Source organism: Cariama cristata, unplaced genomic scaffold (genome assembly GCF_000690535.1).
Source record: "Cariama cristata isolate BGI_N322 unplaced genomic scaffold, ASM69053v1 scaffold14404, whole genome shotgun sequence".
Classification (NCBI taxonomy): Eukaryota; Metazoa; Chordata; class Aves; order Cariamiformes; family Cariamidae; genus Cariama; species Cariama cristata.
Window position 1 is genome coordinate 63,248 of NW_009615092.1, and position 15,259 is coordinate 78,506.

Sequence of the window (15,259 nt, forward strand, 5' to 3'; positions counted from 1 at the left end):
AAGCAGACTGTTCCACTGATTTTGACACATGGAGGTACTGTCAGGGAAGTATGCCTCCCGTAACTCCAGCAAAGAGAACAGCCTTCCTGGTCTCAGATCTTCACATTTTAAGTTTTAGTTCCCTAGGTTGTCTCAGACTTAGCTGTAGTAGTGACCTGTCAGCAAGGACTCCCTCGAAGCGGAGGCATCCCTTTTCTCTTTGAACACTTTGCTTTCATTGAAGAGGGGGCAATGTTAACCTGTTCCTAAGAGCTGCTTTACACTTTGTGAGCTCTAAATCCTTCTTGAAAAACAAAATAAAACAAATTTAAAGAAATTACTGCCAAACTTCTCCAATGATCTGGAATTTTATTCCATCCATATACATGCATAGTAACAACATTTGTTGAGAAATTATTTCTATCAGAAGTAGAACATTATCTTTGTGATCACCAGTTGCAGTATTGCTACTCTTATATTTAAATATATCTTATATATGAATTAGATTCATAATTGCAGCATTGAGTTTAGGGTTTTGTTTTAGACTGTGCCTTTCAAAAGATAAAACTGATTGATATGATCTCATTACTTACAATACTGCTTCCAGTAATTTTGTTCATTTCTTTATAAAGTATTGCATTTAACAGCAAAGGTTTAAAAATTGAGACAGAGATGCATCAGCGAAAGAAAATACAAGTACTATACAAGAAAAAAATTGCCATCTTCGTTTAACGTACGTTTCAGATTAAGAAAGTGGACAGAAACATACTGCTACATACAAATGCAAAGCCTAATGACTAAAGTACTGTATCTGCTAAAATATAAAGTGCAAACCGAGCCCAATTGTTCAAAAAATTGAAATTTTAAGGCGAACTTTACAGCATAGTTGAAACTTCTTTGCAGGTTATATTTTAGCATATACATACATCTGCAACAGCATATAAGAAAAAAAAATCAGGATACACAAGTGCTTTTGAAGCTATTTCTAAAATGCTTTTCTGTATTGTTTGCGACTATTTTCTTTAAAATCTACTATACAGTGCAAACCATATGTGCTACACAATAACTATACAATAACATTACAAATGACTTTAATATAAAGTTTTTAAATAAAAAATAACATAACTACAGCTATGAATACTGCTGGTAAAATAAATTAATATTTTTGAAAATGGCACCAATAATACACTTTACTAATGGACTGTAATGAAATTACACCTTTAAGTCTTCAACTCAGCAATAGTGAAATCTCCTGATTGTCCAGATGTAATTCAAACAGCTTTCTTTAGACTGTATGGAACAATATGCTAAACACAGGTACCAAAGGTGACCGATTGTTTCATTTGACATGTTCTGCTGCATGTGACGAGCAATAAAACTTCTTATGAGTTATAAAGTTTGAAAGATTGTTGAACTGGATGTCACACAGCCGGCAATACTTTCCACTGGTAGGGGCCTGGGTAGAACCATTCACGCCTTTAGCTATACTAGACAACTGTTCCTCTGCTGTAGGAATTGCTGGAGAGACATTTTCATTTGCAGTTAAGGGATTCTCAGAGATCCAAGAAGGAGACTTGTGCCCATCTTCATGTGGAGGATTCTGGGAAATGTTCTCTTGCTGTGGGTTTGCGGTGGGTCTTTCCTCCTGTTTTAGTCCCCCATTAATTATTACCATGCCTCGGTTTTTCGGCAATAGCGGAAGAGACTCTTTCTTCTGCACAGCACATCCATTCGAAGGTGCCTGGCCTTTAGGAGATTCACTTTCTGTATTTGTGCTTTGATCTAAATCAGTATTATGAATGACGAGAGAACCAGAAATGTAATCACTTGGCTTTATTCCATAATATGGAGAAAGCTGATCTGCTCCTTTAGCTTTCTTTATTGCTCCAGGGTAAAGGCATTGTGGAAGAAACAAATGTTTGTTTTCTTCTTTTGTAGCAATAAGCTGGGCCGCTTCACTAAAGACTTTTAGTCCTTGAAGTGTTGCTAAGTGTGTGGAAAATAAGTTTCCATTAGGAGAGGACTGTTTTGAGTTTCCATTTTTCTCACATTTGATTATGCTTCTTTCGTAACTGACATCTGGGCTGTTTCTTTCACTTTCTGGATTTTGAAACACCTTACTGTCAAGTTGTCCCAGGTCGTTACGCTGATGGGCAGTGACAGGGCAAAAATTCTGCTTGTGAGCCAGATAGTTCTCTACCTTGTTGAAACTGATCTTGCATACTGTGCACTCATGGTAATCCAGCAGCCTTTTGGGAGAAGTGGACGTCCTCTCTGATGGGGGTAAGCATTTTTTACTGAGATCTATTGGCACATCCATCTCCAAGCAAGACACAGTGGAGTGGGGAGTATCACACTTTGAAACTGGAACGCATTTGTTAATAGACAGTGATGTTTCCAGATGCTTCGAGACTATTCCGGGAAAGATATCACATCGTGGATGGTAACATTCTCCAAGGCCCTCTGTTGACTCTTGAGTAGATGTACAAGGATTGCCAAGATTAGCCACTTCTAGAAATCGCTGTTGAACTAGTGGTGGCCTTTGCTCTTGCTCTGGTAGGCACATCTCATACATCTTCCTTCGCTTCCGGGTACGCATTGTTCTCTGCATGGCAGGCACTTTGTTGGAAGCAGACCTCTTCAGTGGAGGATCATGGCGAGTGGCACAGTAATACTGCTTGTGGACCATGTATGTTTCATGTCTGCTGAAAGTAATATTGCAAGCTTCACACGTGGTCTTGTTAGGATCACTCTCCCCTTCTACTAAAGAAGCACTGGGATTCTTCACATCAGAAGGTTTTCCGTTTATCTTCTCATCGCCGTTGCTTGCAGTTGACAATTTCTTAGATTGTGCTGTAAAGTCTTTTTCATGACTTTTATTGTTTGGCCCGATCAAATCTAAAACATTGGAAGAGTTTATGCAAGACGTCTGCAGAAGTTGATTCTCTGGATCTGATGTGTGAGGAGCTGCATTCAGGATGTTTATAGAGCTTTGACCGTTACTGGGACTTACAGCTTCTGGCATTTTTTCTGGGACATTGGAAAAATCTGGTGACTTTGCCATCTGCTGCCATCGGCTGCTGCAGTAATGCTTTTTGTGTACCAAGTAGTTGTCCAAATTGTTGAATGTTATGTTACACTCAAAACATGTAGCCCCTTTGGGCATCAAAGGACTGTAAATTACAGGAGGATAGTTGCTACTTCCATGCCTCAGTCTTCGATGGACCAGCTCAGACATTTTGGCTAATATCTCTGAAGCCTGAGGAACCACAGTGATGTCTTGGGGAAAAGCAAACTGGGAAAGAAAAGGTCCCATTGGGAAAGAAGGACCAATATTAGGCTGAACTGGCGATGAAGCAAGTCTTGGACTAGATGGTTCAGATTTTATTTTAGTGTATGAAAAACTCTGCTTATTTGTTGCAGGCTGGGTTTCTGGCCTCTGGTTTGGAAGAAAAAGTGGAGCCTTTTTTTCACACTTATCAAGCTCTGTATCAGAACTTGCATCTTTAGTCTGCATGGTCTTTTGGCTCAGGGGAACATCATTTCTGTTCAACAGGTCTGTTGCTGGCTGTAAACCTTCTTCGTTTCCACTTGGAGAGTGTTCAATGTCACTTTCTCTCTGAATTTTGTTGCCAGAGACATGTAACTCTTGGTGCTGCAGTAGCTCCCTCTGAGTCTGGAAGCCAAAATGGCAGTGATTGCATCTAAAGGCAGCTTGAGTAAGATGCGAGAACAGGTGCTGATGAAAGTTAATCACTGAGTCTGCAGTGTAAGTACAAACTGTGCATTTCAGACTAGCACCGGGCGGGAGAAATTCTTCCATTTTCACTCCTACAGAAAAGACAAGTAAAATACAAAATAAAGTGACCATTTTGTCCTTCATGAAGTATACTGGCAAATCAGTTGCATGGAAGGTACAAACACAGTGAGAATAACTAATTTTCTTCTGACGGGATGGTATTAGTCACTCTGAAAATACTTGAATTGATTCAGAATTTCTTTCCTTGAACTGCTAGAGGATACTCCCAGACTTCTGCTCTGCTTAGGAAAGCCTTAGTATCTGCATGCATTCAGCAGAGATAAAAGGAAAGAAAGAACAAGGGAAAGGATAAAAAATAGACTGAACTTATTCTAAATGAAGTCTTAGAAATTACAGTTTTAACTAAAGGAGACATAATGCTCTCCATATACAATCACTGGAAATTCCTAATGCACAGAAAGCACATCAAGGTCAAGAGGCTCAAGGTTATGATGTCACTTGAGGTACAGCCCTCAAACTCAAGAGTGCCTGAAAGTCACAGACAGAGCAGAAGGAGCATTTTGAGCATTATTGATGCTCAGCTCTTTGCCTGCATGAGTTGGCTGCAGTGTGCGAACAGGATACAGATCTATCCTCATCAGAAAGGACTGATGAGTTGCATTCACTGTGAAGGGAGGAGGAGGAGTAAGACATGGCTTCACCAACATTTTATCTTCCCCATACAATGGCTGTAGGCAACTACTGCTGTAACACAACACCTTCTCCTCATGAAATCACTACAGCTTGCCCTACCAAGAACAGTACATTCAAAGCCATCTTACAATCAATGCTGACACAAAAAACCACCATGTTTCACGGTATTTTGAAACTGAAAATGTTTTAAAAAGAGATAAGATCAAATTTTCTACTGCAACAACACAGATTCTGATTACCTGTTAGGCCATAAAAACTGAAAAAATATTGACAGGGATAGTATTTGGAATCTAAAATGGATATTTGTTCTGTCTACACACACACACATATACCATGCTTTGGTCAGGTAAACTAGGTTCGCCACAAAAATCCCATGCAATGCTACAGGCTTGGGGATGAGTGGCTGGAAAGATGTCTGGAGGAAAAGGACCTTGGGGTGTGGGTCGACAGCCGGCTGAACATGAGTCAGCAGTGTGCCCAGGTGGCCAAGAAGGCCAACAGCATCCTGGCTTGGATCAGAAACAGTGGTCAGCAGGACTACGGAAGGCATTGGTGAGGTGGCAGCTCGAGTACTGTGTTCAGCTAGTACTGAACCCCTCACTAGAAGAAAGATATTGAGGTGCTGGAGTGTGTCCAAAGAAGGGCAACGGAGCTGGTGAAGAGCACAAGCCTTGTGAGGAGCGGCTGAGGGAGCTGGGATTGTTTAGTCTGGAGAAAAGGAGGTTCAGTGGAGACCTCATCACTCCACACAACTGCCTGAAAGGAGGTTGTAGTAAGGTGAGGGTTGGTCTCTTTTCCCAAGTAACAAGCGACAGGACAAGAGGAAATGGCCTCAAGTTGCACCAGGGGAGGTTTAGATTGGATATTAGAAAACATTTCTTCCGCGAAAGGGTTGTGAAGCATTGGAAAAGGCTGCCCAGGTAAGTGTCCTGGGAAAAGCACACAGAGTTCTGGACTCTTGTCCTTCAAGCCTCCTGCTTAAGAAGCCTACTCTAGGACCCCAAGATCTTATTTCAGAAGGACTTGCTCTCTGGTGGTGTGTATTTCTCCGCTGAGCATCACATCAGAGTAAGTAGAGATTGTAGTCTAGCAGACTCACGTTTGTTGGATGGAATCCTGAAGCAATTGACTGAACCTCTGAGAGACCAACCAGCAGCGGTCTAAGTAAGTCTGGATTCCTGAGCATACCTTCACCAGTAAAGAAATGCTGCCTGTATGTGTGTATACACACATTAAGAGAGAGACAGCATTCAAATGAGGATTAGTAGATAAAAGAAATTACACTGGTTATCTGGGAGAGGTGCTTGGTGTAGAACACAGGTCAGAAAGTGTTGACATTTTGGTAGCATCTACAGCCAATGCTTGCATTGATCCACTGAATGTCTACAGTGAATAACTCTTCAAATAGCTAATTCTAGAATATGATACAGGAAAACAGACGGTACTTACCACTGTGAGAATTTAGGTGCATTTCCAGAGCTCTTGCGTTAGAAAAACTTTTGGTGCATTGTGGAAAGGGGCAGACACTGGATATCTGCTGAACACTATCTTCGTTCTCTTCTGACAGCTGAGGCCCCTCTCTTTGCCTCCCACTGCAGTAATACATGAGATGGGCCTGCAGGTTCCGCTCGCTTCGATACCAAATGCCACAGGATTTGCAAGGGAATATGTCCTCTACAAGCAAATAGAACCAGGTGCAGGTTAGCCGTGGTGCACTCAGTGCCAATCAATTAACACAATTGGATTAACTCCCCTCACTTCCCCATTAAATGCATGCTTACTTAATAAAATATTGAACACAAGGGCATGGGTTTATTAAAATGTCACTTGCAGGTGAGAGACTGAATGTGGGAGACAGCTGTTTCTTTCAAAAGGAGATTTTAAAAATAGTTACTAAAAAAAAAACACCTAGAAGGTTTTGGCATGTAATCATTTAAAAAATGAAATTAAATTAATTGTTTGTTGTGAATATGCAGTACTAATTCAAGAACTAAACTGTATTTCCAATACATCATTACTGAATAGGTGACATCTTTCAATGGTAGTTTTTTCTTTGTGCAGAAGTCTTTCTAGCATTGGGCCTTGGAATTTTTGAGTGCTAATTGCAGATCATTCTGAAGAATGTGTATTTTCAGAACGCTTATGCAGTTATTACTGTAAAATCCTGTTGCTCTGCTATCCAGGAGGCCAGACTAGATTATGTTTCCTTAAGACCCTACAGTGTTGATTGTACCAAGCAGCATGTTAATCTCCTGGGTTCCTGTTGTTATTAATATTAGAAGTTAAAATTTCTAATGTACTTTTGTCCTCTTGTTTTTGGTAAATTGTTACTGTTCCACTTTTCACTACGCAAAAGGGATATTTGCTAAGAATAATGCAATTTTTCATTGTTTTCTATCCCAAAGTGTCAGCACGCTCTCTGAGGGGAAGACAATGCACAGGTTGCACAGAGTGCTTCCCAGCAGCAGAGGGAGTAGATATTTTGATCATGTACTGAAGGCTACATACTTCTCTCATGTGAAGGGTAATAACGAATACTGTGTATTTACACAAAGCAGACAGACATTTGGTTGTAAATATCCCGTCAGAAGGATACCTACACAGTACATGTTCTGTATCTATCTCAGAAGGACAAAGGACTTGTTTGATCTTTCAGAAAGCTAACTTGCCATCCTATCAGTAAGAGCAAGGAAGAAATCCCAGCTCTGTAGAATACATTTACACTAGTAAATTAAACAGTGACAGGATCCAGACTAGAGTACTAGAACTTCTTGTTTGTATTATTAAACCACGAGAATGGTCCCTTCCACACTCTTGGCTTAAGTCAATTAACACGTCCCCCATTCCTGCATACAGTTCAGGCGTTACCATGGGCCTAGGATCATTCCCTGCAACTGGCTTGGACACTTCTCGCCTGTTTTTGAGAGTAAGAGAGGACAAAACTGTGAGTACAGCCAGACTGTGCCAGCTGACCTCAGGATCAGAGAATAGGCAATTGCAGTCAATATCAAAACACATCTTAGTTAACATCAAAAAGCTGCTAGCGATTGTAATTAACTTAAGTCATGAAGAATGGTTGGCTGCTCTGAAAATATGGCATGCGTAGCTCATGATGTAATTCATTATCACTCATGACAACTTCCGTTTAATTTCAAACATTGATGTGTATAGGACAACTGCTCTGTTCCAACTCCTTTGAGTGAATAAAGTTGAAGACTGCAACCCATTGAAATGGATGAGTCTTTTATTTGTTAAATATCTACAAATGCAGCCAAAATTTACATTGCTTAGTTTGCTTCTCTGACCACATTGCTAATGCTTGTCTATTCTTCTGCTCATGAATTTGCATAAAATATTTTCATCACTACCAGTTTCTATTTTTCCCTTTGCCACTGAATAATTGTGCGTGAATTTAAGACACAAACATTTAATGGAGCAGTTAGTATTCCAGTATATACCACTATTAAAATATTACTGATACAACTCGCATCATTTGAAATGTCAAACTCATGTGAAATCTGACATTTCAGCATTTGGTTTTGGCTTCAAATTGTTTAAAAAAGTTGAACCATGGAGATTTGCACAGAAGAGAAAGTCCAAAAGTAGTAATAGGAAATTCTGATATGGGCAACATGTCCTATTTGAATTCATTTGACTGCATTCCATCACAGAATTGAACTTTCTGATTATCTTAATGAATTTGACTTCCAGCCATCTTTATTTCCTACGGGCTAGATGGCCTGGACAGTCTGGAGCTCCAGTTATGCATGGTGAATATGTGGCTCCCATTACATGCCATGCAGAAGAAATGCATTTGAGGAGTTTTGCATGGCGAGAGGATGGAATTCCAGGAAGAACAATGTAAAGGGATGGGATCTGAAACCATTACTCCCATAAAGTGATGCAAAATAGAGAAAGGCTACTTGAAGTTAATGTTTTAATTCTTTAAAAGCAAAATATTTTAATTTGCTTCAATGGATAGTTTCCAAATATTTCAGTGGATCAATTCAGGAAATGAAACATTAAAGTTCAAGCTGAATGAGCCAAAGGTGATACTCTAATTTTGATTTTTCAGCCAGAAAATGTTAGGAAACATTTAAAAAAAACCCCTACAACACTTAATTTTTCCAGAAACTGACTTTTTTTTTCAGAGATCTAGGAAAAGAATGGTTAAAAGATGTCTCACTACAAATCTAGAGATGCGTTCAGCATATTACTGGACTTGCATCTAGGTCAAGACTTTACTGAAGAAACTGATCAACAATGAAATGTGGAAATAGCCCCGTCTGGTCAGAGGCAGAACTGAGGTGGAAAGTTCTGGATAGTGAGATTTGCTACTTTAGCAGCCTTCTGGAGTTTAGAGCACAGAGGTTACTCTGAGTTGCTGCTCAGCCTGTATAGTAAGAATTGATGCACCGTGAACTTAGACTCCTCTTTGCAGCAGAAGCAGCAATGATCAGTGTGGCTTTCCAGGGCTCTGCAAAAGGCAATGCTGGCAGCAAAGGTGCTTCCCGTAATTTGATGCTGTAGAAATCTGACTACTTTGCCAAAGCCCAGAGTTGGCCTCATGTAGATTTGCACAAAAATACATCCCCAGCTGAAACAAGCTGTGAATGAGTTTTTGCCCTTTAGGCTAGGTAACTCCCTCCCTGGTGGCCCTCTTGCAGCTGCTGGCTATAAACACCGGTCTGCCCTAACTGCAGTAACTTGCTGGTCCATTTTAGGGGCTTCTGACACTTTCTTTTGGAAAGATCCTGTACAGTGCTAGTTGCTGGTTCTGTGAACAAGTGCATCAGCTCACAGCAGCCCCGCTGCCAGGGTAAAAACAAATGCACTTAGCTAAAGGGCTTGAGGTTGCGGCCAACTCGCTCTCTGGAAGGGAAAACTTGGATGACTTGGACTTTTAAGGTTTATCTTTTAAAACAGGCTAACAATAAATGTGTAGCTATCAAGATTATTTACCCAGAAAACAAGCAATTACACATCCCCTCAAAAAAAAAAAAAAAACAAAACAAAACAACAAAAAACCAAAACCCCAAAAAACGGAAAACATGGAATGAAATGTGTTACCACAGACATTTTAACTAGTCCTGTCTGAAGAGCCTGAAGATGGTGTGACTGTTCAAGACACAGTGGTATTTGGTGTGAACCTGAGTGGCAGATCATGTGCTTGTATGTGCATGTACACCCAAAACACTGTGTTCAATATCTAATTACAAGACTTACAAACCACAGGAAGCATGGGGAAGTGCTCCAACATGGGATCTAAATGGACTGGCCTATGAAGTGCTGAGGGCTAAGGATGTGCAACAGGTCTAAGTGATGACTGGTGATGATCATGCCAACAGCTAATATATTTGAAAAGTACTTAGAGAGGAGGATGAGGAACTAGGGCTGTATAAAGGTAAAAAGCAGTAATAGGAAAAAATTAAGGAAATGAAATTTAATTCAAGCTGAATTGTCCCAGTTCAGGAGCTGACTTATCATGTACTCATGTCCCTCCTCTCTAAGGACAGCACTTAATTACATGCTCTATTTTGTCCATGATAGGGTCTATTGACATCCAGAGGACATAAAAACATTCTTGGGTAGCCACATTGAGTGGAGATACTACAATAAATCAGGGCTGCTATAAGGCACGATCTCCGCTGCATTTTGAAACAGCCACTGAAGAGATGTTTTCTTTCTTTCCATTGAGTATCATGAAATATTACCAGAAGCTGCAGCTGTAAGCAACAAGCTTACTTAAGCAGCAGAGGCTGGACTTTGTGAGCTAACAGACCTATCTTACCCAGTATTTTAACAGTTTCTGATCCTATTGCCTCCGGGAGCAGATCACAGAACCTCCACATGAGGGCAGGTCAGATATTCTGGGTAAGACTCCTGCAGAGCCCAGCTGCCAAACCACTCTTCTTCCTCCTTTTATGTCTGCGAGTTCATGTGAGATAGCGGGGGAACAAAAGCAGGCTTCGAGCTGTGGGTTTTAAGTTGTGTGGTTTCTGTGGTCTTGAATTCACTATCACTGAATTAGCTCTTCATACATCCCTTAAAGTACTGCTGTTTTAAAAAAACACCAGCGAATAGTATTCATCACTTACTGTTCACAATAGCCGTAGGCAAAATGGATGCCATTGCAGCCTGTTGAGGCAGCAATTGTATTGAGTCCAGCAGGCGTGCAGGATACATCCCTTCTGTGAGAGTCATCTGACTAGCAGCTTGCAGCCTTGAGTCAAAATCTACAACAAAGGCAATCAGCTCTTCACCCTCTGAGATGGCCTTGGTCGTGGTACACCAAAGCTGCCCTCCTACAGGAAACATAAGAGCAGAAGGATTTAATTGATGATATCAGATTCCAGAACTTAAAACATCAGTGCCATATCTTCACATTCTTTTTTAAAATTTCAATGGCTTGTTCAAGGTAAAGAGGCAAATAATTTTACTTTTACTGTCTTCCTTCTGTCAATATAGAATTTTTCAATGTATAAGGATAACAATTTGTGGATACTTTTCCTAACTCTTTGCAGCATGACTATTAATTTTAATTTTTCATTTTGTCTCCTAAAAGGTCAGCATTATGAAAATCAAGATATAAGTGAAAATATTTTATATGGCACTTTTCTCATCATTACTTTTCACTAAACTTCCTGTATATTTTTTCATAACTCCAAGTTCGTTTTATTTTGAATACCAAATCACAGTACAATAAAACCAAACAGCTGCAAGAAAGAAATCAGATTTCCTCTTCAGGGCGTTCTTCCCCTCCCTTATGTTTGCCATCCTCTTTCTCTAAAAAATCTTCCCTTATGTAATATTCTTCGTAACATGACTGCTTTATCTCTGCTTACACTGACTGAACTTCCTGAAAAGAAGATATGCCAAAGATCTGTTTCATAAAGGCTTATTCAAATAAAGGTTTGTTTAAAAGGGGGGGGAGGTGGAAGAACTTTCATCAAACAGTAAGATACACTATAGCTCTGTGCTGCAAATGTCACGTGTAGTGCATTAAAAAGAAAATTAACTATGCGAGTACATCTACTAATGTATTTGAATGCGATAGTGAATGCTCATTTATTTAACATGTTTAGACAGGCAAAGCACTTATATTGTGTTATCTACACTCTCAGGCCTAGATACATATCCAATACAGTTATGCCTGAAATAATGTTGCATACTTTATATGTTATAAAGCTTTTTTTTCCTCAGGTTTTGTATATATAGAAAAAGCTATATGTTGTATTCATTAAGCAAGCAAAAACCGTACTCGTTTTGATAAGTAATATTGCTGTGTTTATCTTTCGGCATAACTGCCTTTTCAACTGCACTTCATTTTTTTACCCTCAAAGAGATTATAGTTTTAAAACAACTTGTTGCAAAAATCTGGTAGAGGAGATAACAACAGTGTATGATATGCCACAGCTAAATGGAAGAATTAGGACATTGTTTTAGAGAAATCTTGGACAATTAATTAAACCAGTCTATTAGCTTTCAAAGATGAGCAAACAAAACAGCACCAGTGACAATGTGTTTCAGTGGAAAAATAAAGCTAAGCTTCCAGACCTCAAAGTGGTGTAAAAGTTTCAAAGCAGAAAAGTGTCTTTGTATTCACCCTTCCGTAATACAGCAGTTGAAGGCAGCTCCAAAGCTTACAAACAATTTACTGTGACGGGACCATACTAAGGTTTACTGCCCTCCAAGATTACAACATTAAATCATGCAAATCTGAGTAATTTCCTCTAGAGAATAAGAAGACGAAATATGAACATAGTGCCATAAATGTCTACAAATGGAGAATCCTGATGCCCAAGTAGGAATTCAAACATTTGAAGAGCACAGTCTGACTTATTGCCTGATATAAGTCAGGAGTAAATATACAGAAGCCTTCAGAGTTAAACTGGTACAAAACCTGTTCGAGAGAAAACAAGGCTAAATACCTAAAGTACTTAGTTTTGTAGATAAAAACATGTGATACACACGTTGCAATTTGAAACTGGGTCCTCTCACTGCAAACACCACACAGTTCATTTTCTGGGAGGAACAGGGCTTCCATTATTAACATGCACTTCTATTTAATTTGTATACAGAAGGTGTAATAATAAACCAACATGTTTTAGTATATTTTATTATAAAATAAGAGCTCTTCCTAGACTGTATTATCGACTGGATTTCTTAATAAAATAAAAATAAGTCACTGCAGAAGAACCAACTGAGACTTTATCCTAGCAAACATCTTGACATCTGTACCGTTGCAGGGGAAAAAAAAAAACAAACAAACAAACAAAAACAAACCAAAAAACCAAAGTGTAGTTGATTACTGGGTCTCCAGCTGCAATCAGTCTGGATCAGCTAAAAGGCTGACTCAGTCTCCTGGTGTTGGAGCTCCTCAGGGTGTTGACTCGGGTCCAGCAGCAGATTAAACTCGGACAGCTGCAGAGCAGCAACCTCGGCTGCCTGCTCCACCCCGCTCCTGAGGCTGTCACACCTACGGCAGGCACGGCCGAGTGGGACGTCCGACGGCTTGGCAAGCACAACTATCTCTAGCTTGGTTTACTAAAGGAAATCAGAACTACAGAAGTTTAATCCACTCCTGCATTTGAATACAAACCTTCAGCCCAGGAGGGTTCAGATCCAAGAATTACATTGTTATTTTGTTTCCTTTCACCCTGCTCAACAGAAAATGAGGCATTTAAGTGAACATGACATCTATGTCCACGTTTTCATCAGTATGATATCATGTTAAGTTAAATTCCCAGATGAACTCCCAAATGATGCATTCTTCCAGCTACTGGAAATGCAGTATGCCCCCTCTGCAGCAACAGTCACCCACAGGGACAGGACACAGTACAGTCCTCTCTTGCCCCTCTCTATGCTTGCTTGCACAGGGTAAGGCAATAGCTGCTGTTTTAAAAGATGCAAACTACTTTATTCCCCTTAATACAGTGAATGCAAATATGCTGGCCTTTGTGCACAGCAAGAAAACAGTGGAAGAGAAGACTTCTTGAGCCTTCTACTGCACAGTCAGGGCAATGGCGTGCAGAGAACCTGGCAGAGGCTTCTGAATTTAATAGGAAGTTCCAATCACGAATATCATATGAATTATTATGTTGTCTAGACCCCCTTGTCAGGGGTCAGGCCCTCCTTACAGGTGATGGAAAAAAGTTCTTGCTTCCCACAAACATTTCTACAAGCTAAGACACAACTGACATATACACACTAATTTCTCAGGAGCACATCATCTTTTCATAAAGCAAAGGGCAGTGTTAACAACAGATTTTCAAAAGGGTACTATGGAAGTCTTTACCAAGTACTGGTGGCAATGGAGAAGGAGATAGGAAGACATTTGCTTGAAATATTTGCAAAGACATGAAGAATTCATAAGGAAACATAAAGGGCTGTTACTTATATGAGATGAAGTTCTCACTAAGCTGGCTAGAAATTTTTTAACAAACTGTTCCTTTTGTCAGAAAAAGCTTCTAGTGGTGAAATGGTTCTACCAAAGCTTTACCAGGACAAGTTTCACGGTCCTAAGACAGATACAGTCACTGGAAGAAGAGAAATGAAGAATGTCCAGATAAGCTCTAACAGGCAGGAGTGACCGACAGTGCCTCAGAAATGAGGTCAAGGTTATACTATTTGTTTAGAAGGCAAGACAATGGTAGACTGGTGATTTTGGCCCTCTTCTTGCCCACAATGAGTACACTGGTCATCCATTTATACTGAAAAGGGTCTTACTGGTTTTACATAGTGGGGTAAGAAAAGTCTTCCTCTTGTCCCACTGCAGAAGGGAAGTTTTTGAAATACCAGAAGGCCTTGTGGCATTGGAAAGCTATTTTCTCTACAAGTCATTTCTGACTCTATGAAATGGAAAATAAGCTTCTTGAGTCTGCAATATATTGTTTTATATCTATGGTTAAACCAAAGAATTTTATGTGATATATAATACATACATGTCAAGCAGAAGGAGAGAATAAAAATGTCTGTACTGTAAACACTATGTATTTATTTGAACTCTTTTTCTAGTTCACATTGCAAGGAATTAGAAATGTTCTTTTAATCATCAAAAGTTGAGAAAGTTAAAGAATATTATGTTGTGCAAACTAGAGCAAAAAATTACATTCCAATTGCATTGGCACGAGTTCTTTATCAAATGACATCAGGCACTGAAGCAGCTATCTGATACCTTCAGTTTCCACCAAATGTAAAGGTTATTTCAGGATTCTCTTCTTCTGTCTGCATCTTTCACTGCAAATATTTCTGCTGCTTGAAAAAAAAACCCAACATCCTTAAATAAAAAAAAAAAAAAAAAACCAAAACCAAACCAACTTTCTATGCAAAGGAAAAAGTAAAGTCCTGATGTCCCTGAAAAACTGTGGACTTACTGTTCTTTGTAATGTTTATGATCAAGATTCTTGTGCAAACAGATCTGGTTCCTAACAGGAAGCTTATAAATCATACTCATAATTGCTGTCAAAACTGCAGTGGAGTATACTGCAAGTTTCGATAATAAAGAATAGAGTCACAGTTCAAACTTGATTACATTTTGGAAATTCAGGCTGCTCTTACAAGAATCAGTGGTCTTAAATATCTTCTTCTCCTGCCAAATTTTTCACTTGCACTTTTTATTATTTATGAAATCAGTGTCTGCACAATGTCATGCAGACCTCTGCTGATAAACTCTAATTAAGATTAAGACAAGCCTTTTGGAAAGGATCCCATCATTAGCAAACATGATAAACACGAAAATACTCCCTACTTGTCAACCAGGAGCAATTCAGTAACCTAACAGTATTATCTGTTGCTAGGCTACAGAGCTGACAAAGCTTCAATTAT

The 15,259-nt window shown here is 39.5% G+C and overlaps 1 protein-coding gene across 1 annotated transcript; it reads right to left on the minus strand.

The window, feature by feature from the left end:
* Positions 1-328: 328 nt before the first annotated feature.
* On the minus strand, positions 329-10,753 carry ZFPM2 (zinc finger protein, FOG family member 2; the record flags this gene model as incomplete). The annotated part of the gene is made up of 3 exons (XM_009699699.1): positions 329-3,810; positions 5,882-6,106; positions 10,531-10,753. Coding segments are annotated over 3 exons (2,940 nt in total), but the record flags the coding sequence as incomplete, so codon positions are not given.
* Between the last annotated feature and the right edge of the window lie 4,506 nt (positions 10,754-15,259).